The sequence below is a fragment of the Nanorana parkeri genome, unplaced genomic scaffold (assembly GCF_000935625.1).
Source record: "Nanorana parkeri isolate BGI_ZX_2015 unplaced genomic scaffold, ASM93562v1 scaffold497, whole genome shotgun sequence".
Lineage (NCBI taxonomy): Eukaryota > Metazoa > Chordata > Amphibia > Anura > Dicroglossidae > Nanorana > Nanorana parkeri.
In genome coordinates, this window is record NW_017306765.1 from 156,179 (window position 1) to 170,208 (window position 14,030).

At 46.5% G+C, this 14,030-nt stretch overlaps 1 protein-coding gene across 1 annotated transcript in view; it reads right to left on the reverse strand.

Annotated features, from left to right (window-relative positions):
* The window catches only part of LOC108790729 (SRC kinase signaling inhibitor 1-like), a 584,474-nt gene that overhangs the window by 128,725 nt on the left and 441,719 nt on the right, over positions 1 to 14,030 (reverse strand). The window contains exon 7 of the mRNA XM_018561058.1: positions 12,333 to 12,426. Coding sequence (XP_018416560.1) covers positions 12,333 to 12,426 — 94 coding nt within the window. The remainder of the gene's footprint in view (positions 1 to 12,332; positions 12,427 to 14,030) is intronic.

Sequence of the window (14,030 nt, forward strand, 5' to 3'; positions counted from 1 at the left end):
GGTTTCAAGGAGCGCCTTTTTTGAATGGTCGCTGGGGAGATGTCCGCATATAGTTGTACTCGGTGACCCATCAAGAGCAGCTCTGATGCCACTCTTGCTTTCTGCATTATTAACTCTTTAATCCGAAAGAAATGGGGTTTAACAATAATGTCGCTCAGAGCGCATGAATGTAGTCACTCAATGGACTTTATCCAATTCTGTATTTGTTAGGCCTGGTATTAGGTCTTTAATAAAGGATTGAACAGCAGGGACTAGTTCTACTATAGATTCCGGGGCTCCTCTGTTCCGAAAATTGTAGCGTCTAGTTCTGTTTTCTAGGTCATTAATAGTGCCTCCTCCAATTGGCACTGTAATTCTTGGATACATGAGGCATTGTTATTGGTGCAAACAATCGTTAAATCAAGTTTGTTCTCAATTGATTCTATGCGAGTTCCCAGATCTCTTAGGTCACCCCTGATATCTGTAGTGATTTTCTTTGCCATAGAGGAGAGACCGCGTTCAAGCATATTTGAAAATCTTATAAATATGTCAGGGTCTTGTGGAAAATCTTGCAAAGAGTTAACACTGTCCTGCACATCACTTTCATGTAACTCAGTACTAGAAGGGTGAAATAAAGGAAATCTCATACTTGCCACTGTATGATCAAGCAGGGATAGAGTGGATGCCGGTGATCTTGAGGTTGGGAATCCATGATCCGTGTGATCTCCTTCTGTTTGTGCTGTAGATGAGTGGCTTTGATCTGTGTCTCTTGCTTCCTCCTTTAATGTGGGTTCAGCGTTGGCGTTTGTATGTTCAGTCATTTGCTTAGTGTTGTCCTCCTTCCCTACTGCCGTTTGCTGTGATGCCTTTCTGGGACGATTTTTTGCCCTTTTCTGCTTGCCTCCTGCCATTTTATCCGTCTGCCTCTGCTGTGCCCCTTCCGCCTCTGTCTCCCTCTGGAGCCGCCAATCGGATGTTACAAGCAGGGAGGGAAGTCAGCGCCCGCCGTGTTGCGAGGCTCCCGTCTCACGCGTCCATTGCAGATGTCGTCACGGACACCTCGCGCATGCGCCCCTCACGAAGTTCCTGCAGAATTGTCACTGAGGCTCTGACGAGAAGCCTGGTTGGAAGAGTGGGTTGCCATGAATAGACATCAGGGGAGTGTGAGGGGGCATCCATCCCATTGAAAGTCGGAGGCCATCCCAAACTTTCAGAGTGTGTTTGTGAACCGGATTATGAAGATTCCCTCTGTTTGTGGGGGGTAACCAAGGGAGGTTGAGAAGAGATATCGGGGAGCATGAGTAAGCCTCCAGAGAGACCCATAGGGGCATTTCTGATTTCCCAAACCAGAGCACCAGAGGAGCCAATTGAGCCGCCTGATAGTACTTCTGAAAAAAGCGAAGTCCCAAACCCCCCTCCTGATTGGTACGGTAGAGGACGAAATGTGAGACTCTCGGGAAGGAACCCTTCCAAATAAACCGTAAGATGCGGCGTTGGAGTAGCCGGAGCCGATAGGTGGGGATCGAGATCGGAAGGACCCTAGCTTGGTATAAGTATTTGGGAAGTAGGGTCATTTTAACGGCTATGATCCTTCCAAGCCACGATATGGAATGTTTCTCCCAAGAGGACAGTAAGGATTTGAGGTGTGAGAACAATTTCGAGTAATTTGCATCGTACAATTGGTCATAGGAGGAGTTGAGATATATTCCCAAGTGGGGCAGTGCAGTGGCTACCCAAGTGTAGGGGAACGATTGTTGTAGGGAGGAACAAAGGGAGGGAAACATTAAGGGCTTTGGATTTTCGCAAATTAACAAAAAGGCCTGAAAGGGTACCAACGTGTTGTAGTAGGGGTTGGAGATTCGGGAGAGAGAGCAAGGGATCAGTAAGAATCAAAAGCGCATCGTCTGCGAACAGACTAAGTTAATGGTGATAACCTGCAACTTCTATACCCTTGATATCTACATGTTGCCTTATTGCTTGGGCGAGGGGCTCTATGGCTAAGGCAAACAAGAGGGGAGAAAGCGGGCACCCCTGTTTGGTTCCCCTAGTTATTTCAAATTTTTGGGAATGGAATCCCTGGTATTGGACATATGCTGTGGGCTCAGAATATAATGAGTCGATTAAGTGCATAAAGGAGGGACCGAACCCCCATTTAGATAAAGTATAGAGTAAATAGTCCCACCCGACCGAGTCAAAGGCCTTACTTATATCAAGTGCCAATAGCATAGCAGGGAACTTCCTCTGGTGAGCGATATGTAATAAATGGGTTATTCTTCAAACACTATCCCCCGCTTGTCTACCCAGCATAAACCCCACTTGGTCTTTGAAAATCAGTCTTAAAAGAGGGGACTGTAATCTTAGTGTCATAATTTTAGTGAGCAATTTAAGGTCAACATTGATCAGTGAGATAGGGCGATAGTTGGACCAGGAGGTGTGATCAGTTTCAGGCTTAGGAATCATACAAATGGAAGGCATCAGTGATTCCTTTCTCAGCCGCCCTCCCTCCCGCAATGCATTGAAGTACCTAGTTAAATGTGGGGCAAGGATATCTGCAAGCTTCTTATAATAGACGGCTCCGAAACAGTCAGGGCCAGGCCTCTTCCCAGTACTAAGCAGTTTGATGGAATTCAAAACTTCCTCTAGTGTGATGGGTGCATCAATCAAGTTACGGTCTTCATCAGAGAGGGAGGGGAGATCTAGGGAGGAGAAAAAGGCTTCCACACTCGAGGTCTCTAAAGGACCTGTGGAGCGATACAACTCACTCAGGTGCAGCCTAAAGGTGTCCAGTATTTTGATCGGGTGGGCTGTCACATGGCCTCCAGGAAGTCTCAATCGAACAGGGTCACGTCTAGAGTTGGTATCTCTGAGTCTATGCGCTAGCATGGTATGCGGCTTGTCACCCTTGAGATAAAAGTGATGTTTGGTCCAAGTCAATCGGTCGTTCGCAAGATGTGTGAGGCACAGGTTCAGCTCTGCCCTAATATGAAATAAACGGGATCTATGTTCAGGAGTAGGGGTCTGTTGGAAAGCTTGGGAAGCCGATTGAAGGTCAGATTTGAGTTGGTCAATACGGGCTGTCCTCTTCTTTTTAGCTTGAGAGGCTAGTTGAATCAATTTGCCTCTAATAGTAGGTTTATGTGCTTCCCAGACCGTACGAGGCGAGGAAACTGAATCCATATTTAAGTCAAAATATTCAGTCAGGGAAGCTTGGGCCGAGGCCATAGCATCCGGATTGGCGAGCAAGGAGTCCCGTAGTGACCAAGTAAAGCCGGTCTTGAGGGGGAGAACAAGGCTAATATTAATGTGGACCAGATCATGGTCCGACCATGGTATAGGGCAGATAGCGGCTGAGGACACTTGAGGCAAAGCTACAGTTCGTATCAGTATAAGATCAATACGGGAAAAAACATTGTGGGGATTGGAGTAGAATGTAAATTGCTCCTTAAGCGGGTGGAGCTCCCTCCAGGAATCTACCAAGTGATATTGTGTCAATAGGGCATGAAATCCTCTAGCTATAGAGATATCCGAGGGTGGGGTTGGGGTCATGTCGGTCAACATGAGGGTGTATCGTGAGGTTGGAGTCCCCGCATACCACTGATCCCTTTGCGTGCAAGTCAACAACTTGAAGTAGGTGGGGAAAAAATCCCAGCTGACTAGTATTAGGGGCATAATAGGAGACCACAGTAACCGGTGAATCGTGGATTGAGCCAACCAAGATCAAATACCTGCCCTCCGAATCACTGATGACCTTCTGACTGACGAAGGGAGCAGATCGACCGAATGCTATCAATACTCCTCGGTGTTTCGTAAATGCGGAGGCTAAAAAAAAAAAGAGGATAGTTAGAATGCAGGAATGTCGGAAATATGATTGGGGAAAGTGGGTCTCTTGGAGGCAGACAATATCAGCGTTAAGTTGTTTGAAATGTCTAAAGCAGTGGTTCTCAACCTGTATAACCTCAGGACCCACATTTGTCCTTGGGCATTAAGTCGTGACCCAAGTTGCACTGCAATGGAACATATGGTGCTGTGATGGAGCTGTGCATTGCCTGTGCCGCTCACATGTGCCCCTGTAGAGGTGCTGGGAGCCAGAATGTGATGTCACTCCAGTCCAGGAACCTCTACGGGACATGCGAGGGAGCTGTAAGTGATGAACGTATGGAGGGAGCTCCATCGCAGCCATACCCCCAGCCCACCCCACCTCAAGTATTTTGAATGGCTGCTTGGTGTAAGAATGGACAGTGCTGCACTACAGGGGGGCTTGGGGGAGGCTGAGGAGCCTCCCACCTAGAAAAGTGGAAGGAATGCGGCGACCCACTGAACATGGGGTCGCGACCCACTTTTGGGTCACGACATACCAGTTGAGAACCAAGGGTCTAAAGGCTTTGACCCTTTTGTTAGGTTGATTGAGCCCCTTAACATTGTGAGAAGGTATCTTCAGGGCCATGTATATAGAAGACCTAAGTCAAGGATAAGAGGAGAAGGGGAAGGTAGGACTCAGAAGGGAGAGAGACGGGTATATAGTAATGTGTGTAGAGGGGGAAGAATAGCAGGAGAGGACACAAGAACCAGAGTAGGAAGACACTCAAAGGGCCGGAAACAGTCTCTGATCCAGCAAAGAAGGGTATCGTTCACTCAACAGGGATCAAACGCCAAATCCAAGGTAGTGAAGGGCAGGGTGCATGGAGGGTACCAGAACGGGAGACAGACCTGCTAAATTCAAAAAACACATAACCCAAGTGTAAACGGCTGCCAGACCCGAGGGCCATTATAGTGCGACAACTTTGGTGGCGTCAGTATATGCAGGTAAAACCAGGTACAGTAAAAATAAAAAATATATAAAAACATAAACAAGGCAACTAGTATGGGATGAACTTTCAGCCCACGGATTGGTGAGGCGTTAGGGTACCCACACGGAGGCTATAAGACCTATAGGGCAAGGCATCGCCAAAGGAGCCCAACAGCAAAACAACAAAACAGCAAAGGAGCATAGGGGGCAGATGGGGCAGTCATCCAAATGAATCAGCGGGCCTAGGAGAGTCAGGTGCCATCCTAGAGATTGAAGGTGGTGCAGGTAAGTTGGCCGGGGGGCGGGTGGGCCGCTCCCTCCCGGAGCGTTGTGTAGGTGTGGGGGACAGTCGTCTGCGGCCACGTCTGTACGTCCCAGTAAGTGCAAAGAGTCCATGCATTCCCGCATCTCATCCACAGTGTTGCAGGTATAGGTTCTGCCATCATAGAAGAATTGCAGTTTAAAGCGGAAGCCCCAACAGTACCTGATCTTCTTGGCTTGGAGCACCTGGAGCAGAGGTCGGAACTCTCGCCATCGAGCTATCGTAGCTGGCGAAAGGTCGGAGAAGCCCTGGAATTGTAAAGTCCCGGCCTCTCTGGCTGCTTGGAGAAGTCGTTCCTTAGTGCAGTAAAAGTGTAGGCGAACAATAATATCACGGGGAGGGCCCTCTGGTGTGTGTCTTTAGAGTGCCCTGTGGATCCTGTCGAACTCCAACCGCTCAATGGGGATTTCGGGGGCCAATTCCTGGAATAATGCAGTGATCGTTGATTGCAGGTCCAGAACCGACTCTGGGACTCCTCTTTTACGCATGTTCAGTCTGCGGTCCCGGTTCTCCGAGTCCTCCAGTTGTGTGAGGAGCGATAAATTGAGGGTACGCAGCCGTTCCAGGTCATCCTCATGCCCTTCTACTATGGTAGTGATGTCATTGCAGCGGGATTCAAGCGTTTAGTGCGTCTGCCCAAATCCCTAATTTCTTTTATGAGTTGTGAAGTAATCTGCTTGGATACCTTGTCCAAAGCCTTATGGAGGGTGGTTTCAAATTGGGCCAGCAGGGAAGGAGTGACCTCCGGGTCCGCTTGGCTGGCCTGCGAGTTGTCCTCCAGGGGATCGGGAGGTTCACTAGAGGAACGGGAATCTTCGTTCCTCTGCGACGGCGACATCTTGTGGGCCGCTCGGCCCAAGGCCTCGTGGATCGTTGACTGGCTCAGCTTACCACCCCGACTCCTAGTACAGGACATGGTGGTATCAATCAATTGGCGGGGGGAGCCCGGATCCGAAGGTACACGTTGTTGTCTCGATCGAGGGCTGTGATAGTCAAAATAGGTCGTCACCTCTCCCGTTCTGGCGCGGAGCTGATCAGTGAGCGTCCATCTTGGTCAGCCGCGCGCATGCGCCCTCTTTTTTCACTATACTTTATTGCTATCACATACGGGGGCTAATTAAACTCCCCTATGTGATAGCAAAATATGTGACAGGTCCTCTTTATGGAGACATCAGGGGTCTCCAAGACCCCTAATGTCACCTAGGACCCCCCAAAAGAAGCTGATGAAGCACAGATCTGCTCCATCAGCTTCTGAAGCTGGAGAGTGACACAAGAATGCGGAAGTGATGTATTATACAACACTTCCGCATTCTTGCAGAGGAGAGGGGACCGGAGGGAGCTCGTGTACTGAGCTCCCTCTGATCCCGTGACACAGGCGACATGCTGATCCTGGGCTTGCACCGGAGCCCGGGATCAGCGGGACAATGGCGGGGGGGAGCGTGGAGGGGGAGGGGGGGACCGATCGGCACCCCATACACGTGATCCGCCGGCTCTGCAGCCGCTTGATCGTTTGTATGGTAACAGGCATCGCTGCCTGTTTTTAAATACCGGCCACTTCCCGCTCGTGCGCGCCGAGCGAGGGGGCGTGTCTGAGCGGACGTCTAAAGACGCCCGCTCAGATCTAGAGAGCTCCCAACAGGCTTTTTTTTTTACTACGGCCGTCCCGGAGGCAGTTAAAGGGACAGGTGACTTTAAATGATCCATAGTACAACTACATGTCATGTACTATAGATCATGATTTAACCTATTCATGTTAGCAGGGGCGAATTGTAAATCTATTGCTGGAGTGTAGTGGAGGTGTGTGCTGTATATATGTACTACATATACATTACACACGTCCAGTACACTGCAGCAATAGATTTACAATTATCCTCGGCTAACCTATTGGAATACTAAAATGTTGGTATTATTGTTCTCAATGTTTTCTCCACACTATCTGATAGGGCAGTTTGGGTTTTGGGCATCATATTGCCACTAGTCCACTACCAAACATCAGTGCAATACCCCCCCCCAATGTTAGTGTAAGGACTTAACTTAAATGATGCCTCTTGATCCGATCATCTTCTTCTTTCCTGTAGTTTTCAGCTGTCCCTCCAGCACTGGTGCAGGTCTCCGATCCAGCGCTGACTCCTCTGTCTTCCTAACACTTCTTGTCCCATGGTGTCCCACGCTGCTCCATAGACTTGCCTTGTGTCTCTCCTCGTCTAACGGCCAAAGATTTGAATTGCGCATGCACCTGCCCCAAGATCCTTTGCGGCCGCCCAAGACTCTTCAGATGTTTGGATGGGAGCGCGCGGCGAAGATACAGGTAAGTTTAAACCTGCTTTAAAAAAAAACAAAAAAACTTTTCATGTTTTTGCATATATCTACTGCTTGCTGGCAGTAGATATATGCAAAAAATGCTGAGGGTTTAATAACCCTTTAAAGGCAAAAGCATTGTTGCTTAGGTAGCAGAATGTACAAGCTAATGTGGTGGATGGACATTAAACCTTGGGGTGAAGGTTATCTGGTCCAACTGCTTTATTTGCATTGAGCATTTTAAGTCTATGTTCTATTGCGCTTTCCGTCAACCGTTGTGGTATATTATCGGTTGAACTATGTGTTTTATCACGTACGTCGAACCCGTTTCCCTCCTGAGTGTATACTGAGGAGAAAAAATTGTTCAGCGCCTCGGCCCTCTCCTTGTCACTTGTGAGTAACTTCCCGTTTCCGTCCTTTATTGGGCCTATCTGCTCCTTTCTTACCTTTTTACTGTTAATATATTGGTAGATATATGCCGTCCCTTCCATCTTATATTTAATAAATGCCATTCTCTTTGCCTTAACATGTAGTTTTACAGTTTTATTTAGCCATATCGGTTTAGTCTTTGATCTTTTGTTTTTGTTACCCAATGGTATACACTTTGAAATGGCAATATGTAATGTGACCCCATCTAGTAATCTGTCAATTCGTTCCACAATGTGTCGAACACGAGCCACAGGTAGGCAGCACACTGTTCGACACTCACGGTTCCGATGACAGATTACCCTGTCAGTCCGCCTGATGATGGAGTCTCCCACCACCAGGATCTGCCTCTCCTGACCCTCCATCTGGCTCCCCTCCTCGCTGGAGCAGTCACTCCCCCTCCGGATAGAGGATGGGTCCTGCTCCAGCAGAGGCCCCCCTGAACTAGTATCCCCAACATCATGCAACTTAGCAAACTTATTGGGGTGAACCAGATCAGGGCTGACATCTCTAGCAAAGAGATGTCTGTGGCTGTGAGAATCTTGCAAAGCCTCATGGGATTCGTAGTTCCACCACAGCTGGAGGGCTGCAGTTTGGCCATCCCTGCACTAACCCTTCCAATGCAATCTCATTAACTGCATAGTTGGTGAACTACCTTTATTATCGGGATCACCGGTGGATATCTGGACAAAGTCCTATTCATTCCTATATGAGCTGTAGCGGATCTAGCAATTGGATCGAATGATCTTAACCAAATACATTTATATTATCCCCGAAGGTGGACATTTTTTGTAATCCTACAGGAATGAGTGGATGTTATGAATGATTTGACAACATTGTCAATTTTTTAAGGGTTTTGGGATGTGGTGCAATATACTTGCGTGCAATTTTTGTGATAATAAATTAATTTTTGAATTTCCTATATATGGTCTGAAGTAACTCCTTTGTTGGTCGGCACACTCCTTTAGGTGCGGACCTCTCCTTGTGTTTTATACTATGGTTTGAGGCCGTGCGTGGTGCTGCACAGCCTTTGAAAGTAAACTCTCTGGACCGAGCGCCTCTTCCTGCTGCACAGCCCCATTGATTTATATAGATGGGCCAAACTCATGCCAGCCTCCAGCCATGCAGGAGAGTACAGCACATCCACAGAAATAAATAGTGTGACATGTACGCATGCACAGTAGGAAGAGAAGCTGTCCAGGATGTTTTCTTTGCAAAGGATTTGAGGAGCCAGGCAGGGCTATAAAGTGAAGATTGCTGAAACTAGGAGTAAGGTAAATATTTTATCAGGTGAGGGGGTACTTAAAGTACAACGTAATTTATAAAGTAGATTCAGCTTTTCTGCCTAAAGTAGTGTCACAATTTCATTATGATGAATGATTCTTTATTCTGTCAAGGTGCAGGTGACAACAAAAAAAGCCAAAAAACCTTTTGTCTTGTTTGTGGGACAAAAGAAGGGCCCCAAGCCTCAAAATGGACTTTTGCAAGGTCAAGTTATTAGTCACGTTAGATAATTAATTAGACTATTATATAATAAAGCTAGTTTATGGTGCTGAGGTTCGCCAAAGGTTTAGGATGGTTGTGAAGGGATCCACACACAGAAGGAAAAAAACAGAGGGGGGGTTATCAAAACTGGAGCAGACAGAATCTGGAGCGTTTGCCCATGGCAACAAATCAGCATCTCTCTTCAGTTTGTTCAGTTAAGATTTGAAAATGAGACAGAGAAGCTGATTGGTTGCAGTGCAAATCTGCTCCAGATTTGATAAATTCCCCCCTTAGTCTCTCGAAAATAATATAAGGCATTATATCTTTCAGGATAAAAAAAATAAATATATTATTATGGCTGGTATGATGACCCCCTGGCTTAAAATGCATTCTTAAAGTAAATCCTCCCTTCCTGTCCAAAGTACTGTCACACTTTTCATTTCCAGCACACCTCAAGACATACACTGGCCAGTAAGCCATTCAGATACACATGCTACCTGGAGTTCTCAATTCAATTCACTGTATATATTAACTGCCTGTTTCAACTGCTTTGCAATATAAAATATATTTTAAGAATGGGATAAGTAGATGTTGACTGCCTGTTTTTACGGTTTTGTAGTTCTAAATCAATTACACATTTGAAGACTAGATTATGTAAAGATAATCATTTAGTTGTTTTAGGGTGTTGGGGCTCCCCAAAGATTTAGGGGAATGGAGGACCAGAGTTATGAGACAAGGCTTCTGACCTTAAACATGTTTACGCTGGAATTAAGGAGATTAAGGGGGGATATGATTTTCATGTGCAAGATGTTCAATGGTGACAGCAACATTGGCAACAAACTGTTTGAGATTAACTCCATTACAAAGACTAGAGACCACCACCTAAAGTTGGTGGAGAAAAAATTCCAGCACAATGGGCGTAGAGAGTTCTTTATAGTAAGAGCGGTTAAGGTCTGGAACTCACTGCCATCGGCAGTGATTTCAGCCAACAGTGTAGATTTGTTCAAGAAACGTTTGGACAATTTCTTGAGGGACCGCAATATCCAGGGATACCAGTAAACCCTAAGAATGAGATGATGCGTGGACCTATATAGGTTGGACTTGATGGACGTATGTCTTTATTCAACCCCAAATACTATGTAAGATGGCTATAAAGTAAGCTACACAGAAGTAAAAGCAGAGTCAATTTAAACTAATACGAGGCATTAGTTCTTTCAGTACAAAAAAAAAGATCTTGTGGCTGTTATAAAGACCCTCTGGCATGAGTACATTTGGAGTCACTGTCTCTACCCTCCTCGCTGACTTTTAAAGTGACATTAAAGGCTATTTTTTCACCCTCCCACCTATGTTAGTGTAGGGACTTACCTTAAATCATGCCTCTTAATCCGATCATCATCTTCTTTAGTGTAGTTTTCAGATGTCCCTCCAGCGCTGGTGCGGGTCTCCGATCCAGCGTTGACTCCTCTGTCCTCCTCTTCTCTCATGTCCCACGGAGTCTGTGCGGGTGCATGCTGCTCCATATACAGTACTTACCTTGTGTCTCTGCTTGTCTCCCGGCCAAAAATCTGATCTGCGCATGCGCCCGCCCCAAGATCCTTTGCGGCCACCCGAGAAATTTTCAGATGTTCGGACGGGAGCGCGTGGCGGAGACACAGGTAAGTATTAACCCTTTGAATTTGCTTATCATTCAGCATATATCTACTGCTTGCTAGTAGATATATGCAAAAACATGCGAGGGTTTAATAACCCTTTAAGTATGGCTAACTATATCATGTCTGGTATTCAAATCTACACTGCATTGTGGAATGCAAGGAGTAGTGTGCATGTTTATCCCATGTGCAATTTATTATTTCCACAATGCACAATCTCCGATGCATCAGGCAGCAGGTAGGAACAGGCACTTTCTTGAGACTGCTATATAGGGACTATAATACTTGGAATAGGCTTAAAGCTTGACCTGAAGAGAATGCAGGTTTTGTTTCAAATACAATAGATATAAACATATAAGGCCTGTCGCAAGGATTCATGTTGCTCCTGTCTAATAAAAAAAAACAACCAAAGGACAATAACACACAATCATAAACATTCCATGTGCACACATGTCACACAAAAACATGCAATCCCTTATATAAAGAGTAACCAATGTGCACAAATGTATCTGACACACACAGATCACTTCTATCATTGCATACATATAACAACTATTATATACACATTTATTATCTCTCACTAGTAAGAGCAGTAAAAAAACATAATTTATCCCTCCGGTTGCAAATTTTTGTGGTTGTTAGCTTTGTCTCACAAAGAGGTGCAAATTTTCTTTATAACGCCAGAATGTCATTGTCTTACTCTATTTGGCTTCCTTAGGCATTTATTCACATGACAGTGAAGATAAAATTAAAGTGTATCTAAAAAAAACAAAAACTTAATATATTGCAGATCACCAGTTCTTTTGGTGGCTACAATATTTATTTTTGTTCAGATTTGTACCTCTTAATTTTTACCTGTTGTTCCTGTTAGTAACACACTTGTACTAGGGTGGTCAAATCTATAGAGGAGCAGTGTTGTTACCCTAGGACAGTAAGTGTGCTAGGACCACTCCCACTCTCCAAAACAGATGGAGAGGTGTTCTGTAGTTCACAGAGGTGAACTGGGGAGATCTGATAATGCTGCTCAGAATCTGCACGGAACATTACAAGCTCACAAGGATTTCTGTCAGGATCAACAGGTATTTTTGAGGGATAACTACAACCAAATCTCCTTGAATCCAGCAATGGTAAATAGCAGTCATTGTATGAACTTATATTTTATGTCACACTCCCAGACCTACAACAGACATTTCTGTCATTATACACAGAAGCACATCTCACATTATATATAGACGTTTGACAGCCATGCACATGCACAGCTCCCATTCCACACAAGGACACACATGCTTCTGGGCTGGGAGCAATTTCTGCCACCTACTTCCAGCCCCCAGCCCAGACCCAGCCAAAGCCGGTGACAGCAGTCTGACCAGCGGTCTTTTCCGCTTACTCTCACGTCCCCGTTGGTGATGTGAGGAGCAGGAAATGAAGAGTAAATAGGCTCCTTCCGGTAAATCTTTATAATGCTTCTGTCCTGGATATCTCTGAGAAAAGAAAAATAATGAGGTGTATCAGTGACAAAAATCAGGTAAAAAACAAGTGTTAAGGGGTGTATGTAATAACATACAAATACAGTATAAACTGTTTATCTTTGACTGAATCAGAGCCTCCATATCTTAAAGTAGAACCTTAGCCAGACTATAAATATTCAACTATTTACATATTATTAATAAACAGTAAAATGCTTTACAACAAGCCCTCACAAACATCAAGCGGAAGATCGCAGGAGGGGAGCGGAAGGATACAGGAGGGGTGCAGAGGGTTTCAGGAGGGTTGCAGAGGGTTTCAGCAGGGGTGCAGAAGGCCTCTGGAGGGTGCAGAAGGTCTCAGAATGGGTGCAGAGGGTGTCAGGAGGGTTATCAAAGGTACCAGGAGGGGAGCGGAGGGTCTCAGGAAGAGTGTTAAGGGTCTCAGGAGGGGAGCGGAAGGTCTAAGGAGGGGAGCACAGGGTCTCAGGAGGGGTGTGGAGGGTCTCAGGAGGGGTACGGAAGGTCTCAGGAGGGGTACGGAAAGTCTCAGGAGGGGTGCGGAAGGTCTCTGGAAGGCAGCGGAAGGTCTGAGTATGGGTGCAGACGGTGTCAGGAGGGGTACGGAAGGTCTCAGGAGGGGTGAGAGGGCGTCAGGAGGGGTGCAGAGGGTGTAAAGAGGGGTGCGGAAGGTTTCAGGAGGGGTATATAGGTTGAACTTGATGGACATGTGTCTTTTTTCAACCTGACTAACTATGTAACTATGTACAGAGGGTCTCAGTAGCGGTGTGGAAGGTCTCAGAATGGCTGCAGAGGGTCCCAGGAGGGGTGCAGAGGGTCTCAGGAGGGCTGTGGAAGGTCTCAGGAGGGGTACAGAGGGCGTCAGGAGGGGTGCAGTGGGTCACTGTAATTGCTCAGTCTTATACAATCACAAGAATGTCTAGTGATTGTATAAGACTGAGCAATCATTTATTTTATATGACAATACAAGGGTAGAGAGAGAGAGAAGGGGGAGAGAGAGAAGGGGGAGAGAGAGAAGGAGGGGAGAGAACGAACGAACACTACACACTTATCTTGCCTCCTCACACAGCGCCGCAGCCTGCTCAGCCCGGGACTCACAACATGCCCTGCCTCCCACCGACAGGACACTGCAGTTGCCTCATCGCTCCGAAGTCTCAGAGAGATCACTCTGCCCATCCACAGTGCAGCGGCGGGGCGAGCTAGAAGTTAGATAGGACAGAGGCAGCTCAGACGGGCACAGTTCCTTGTGGCCGCACAGCTTTTCCAAGCGGCCGCAATGAACTGTGCCCGTCTGAGTGCATACGGACGTAATGCATTCTGGCGGAGTCTCAGTGAAGCCGACAAGTTCTGAGAAAAATACTTCAATTTGTATTTTCTAATCACTGGATCGGCCCTCCAAAGGTTGCTAGGGGTTCCTTAAGCAATGAGCAGTGGGGGATTTGATTCCCATCCGACAGCCTGCATATATTCAGCTGGATCCACTCTTTTGATTACTTAGATAAGTTATGACTGTGAATAACAATCTTGTAAGCTGTCTGTAAGAGTATAATTCTTCCCACTGCCCCCCACCCCCACCCCATGTAACCACCAATGTAAGGGCA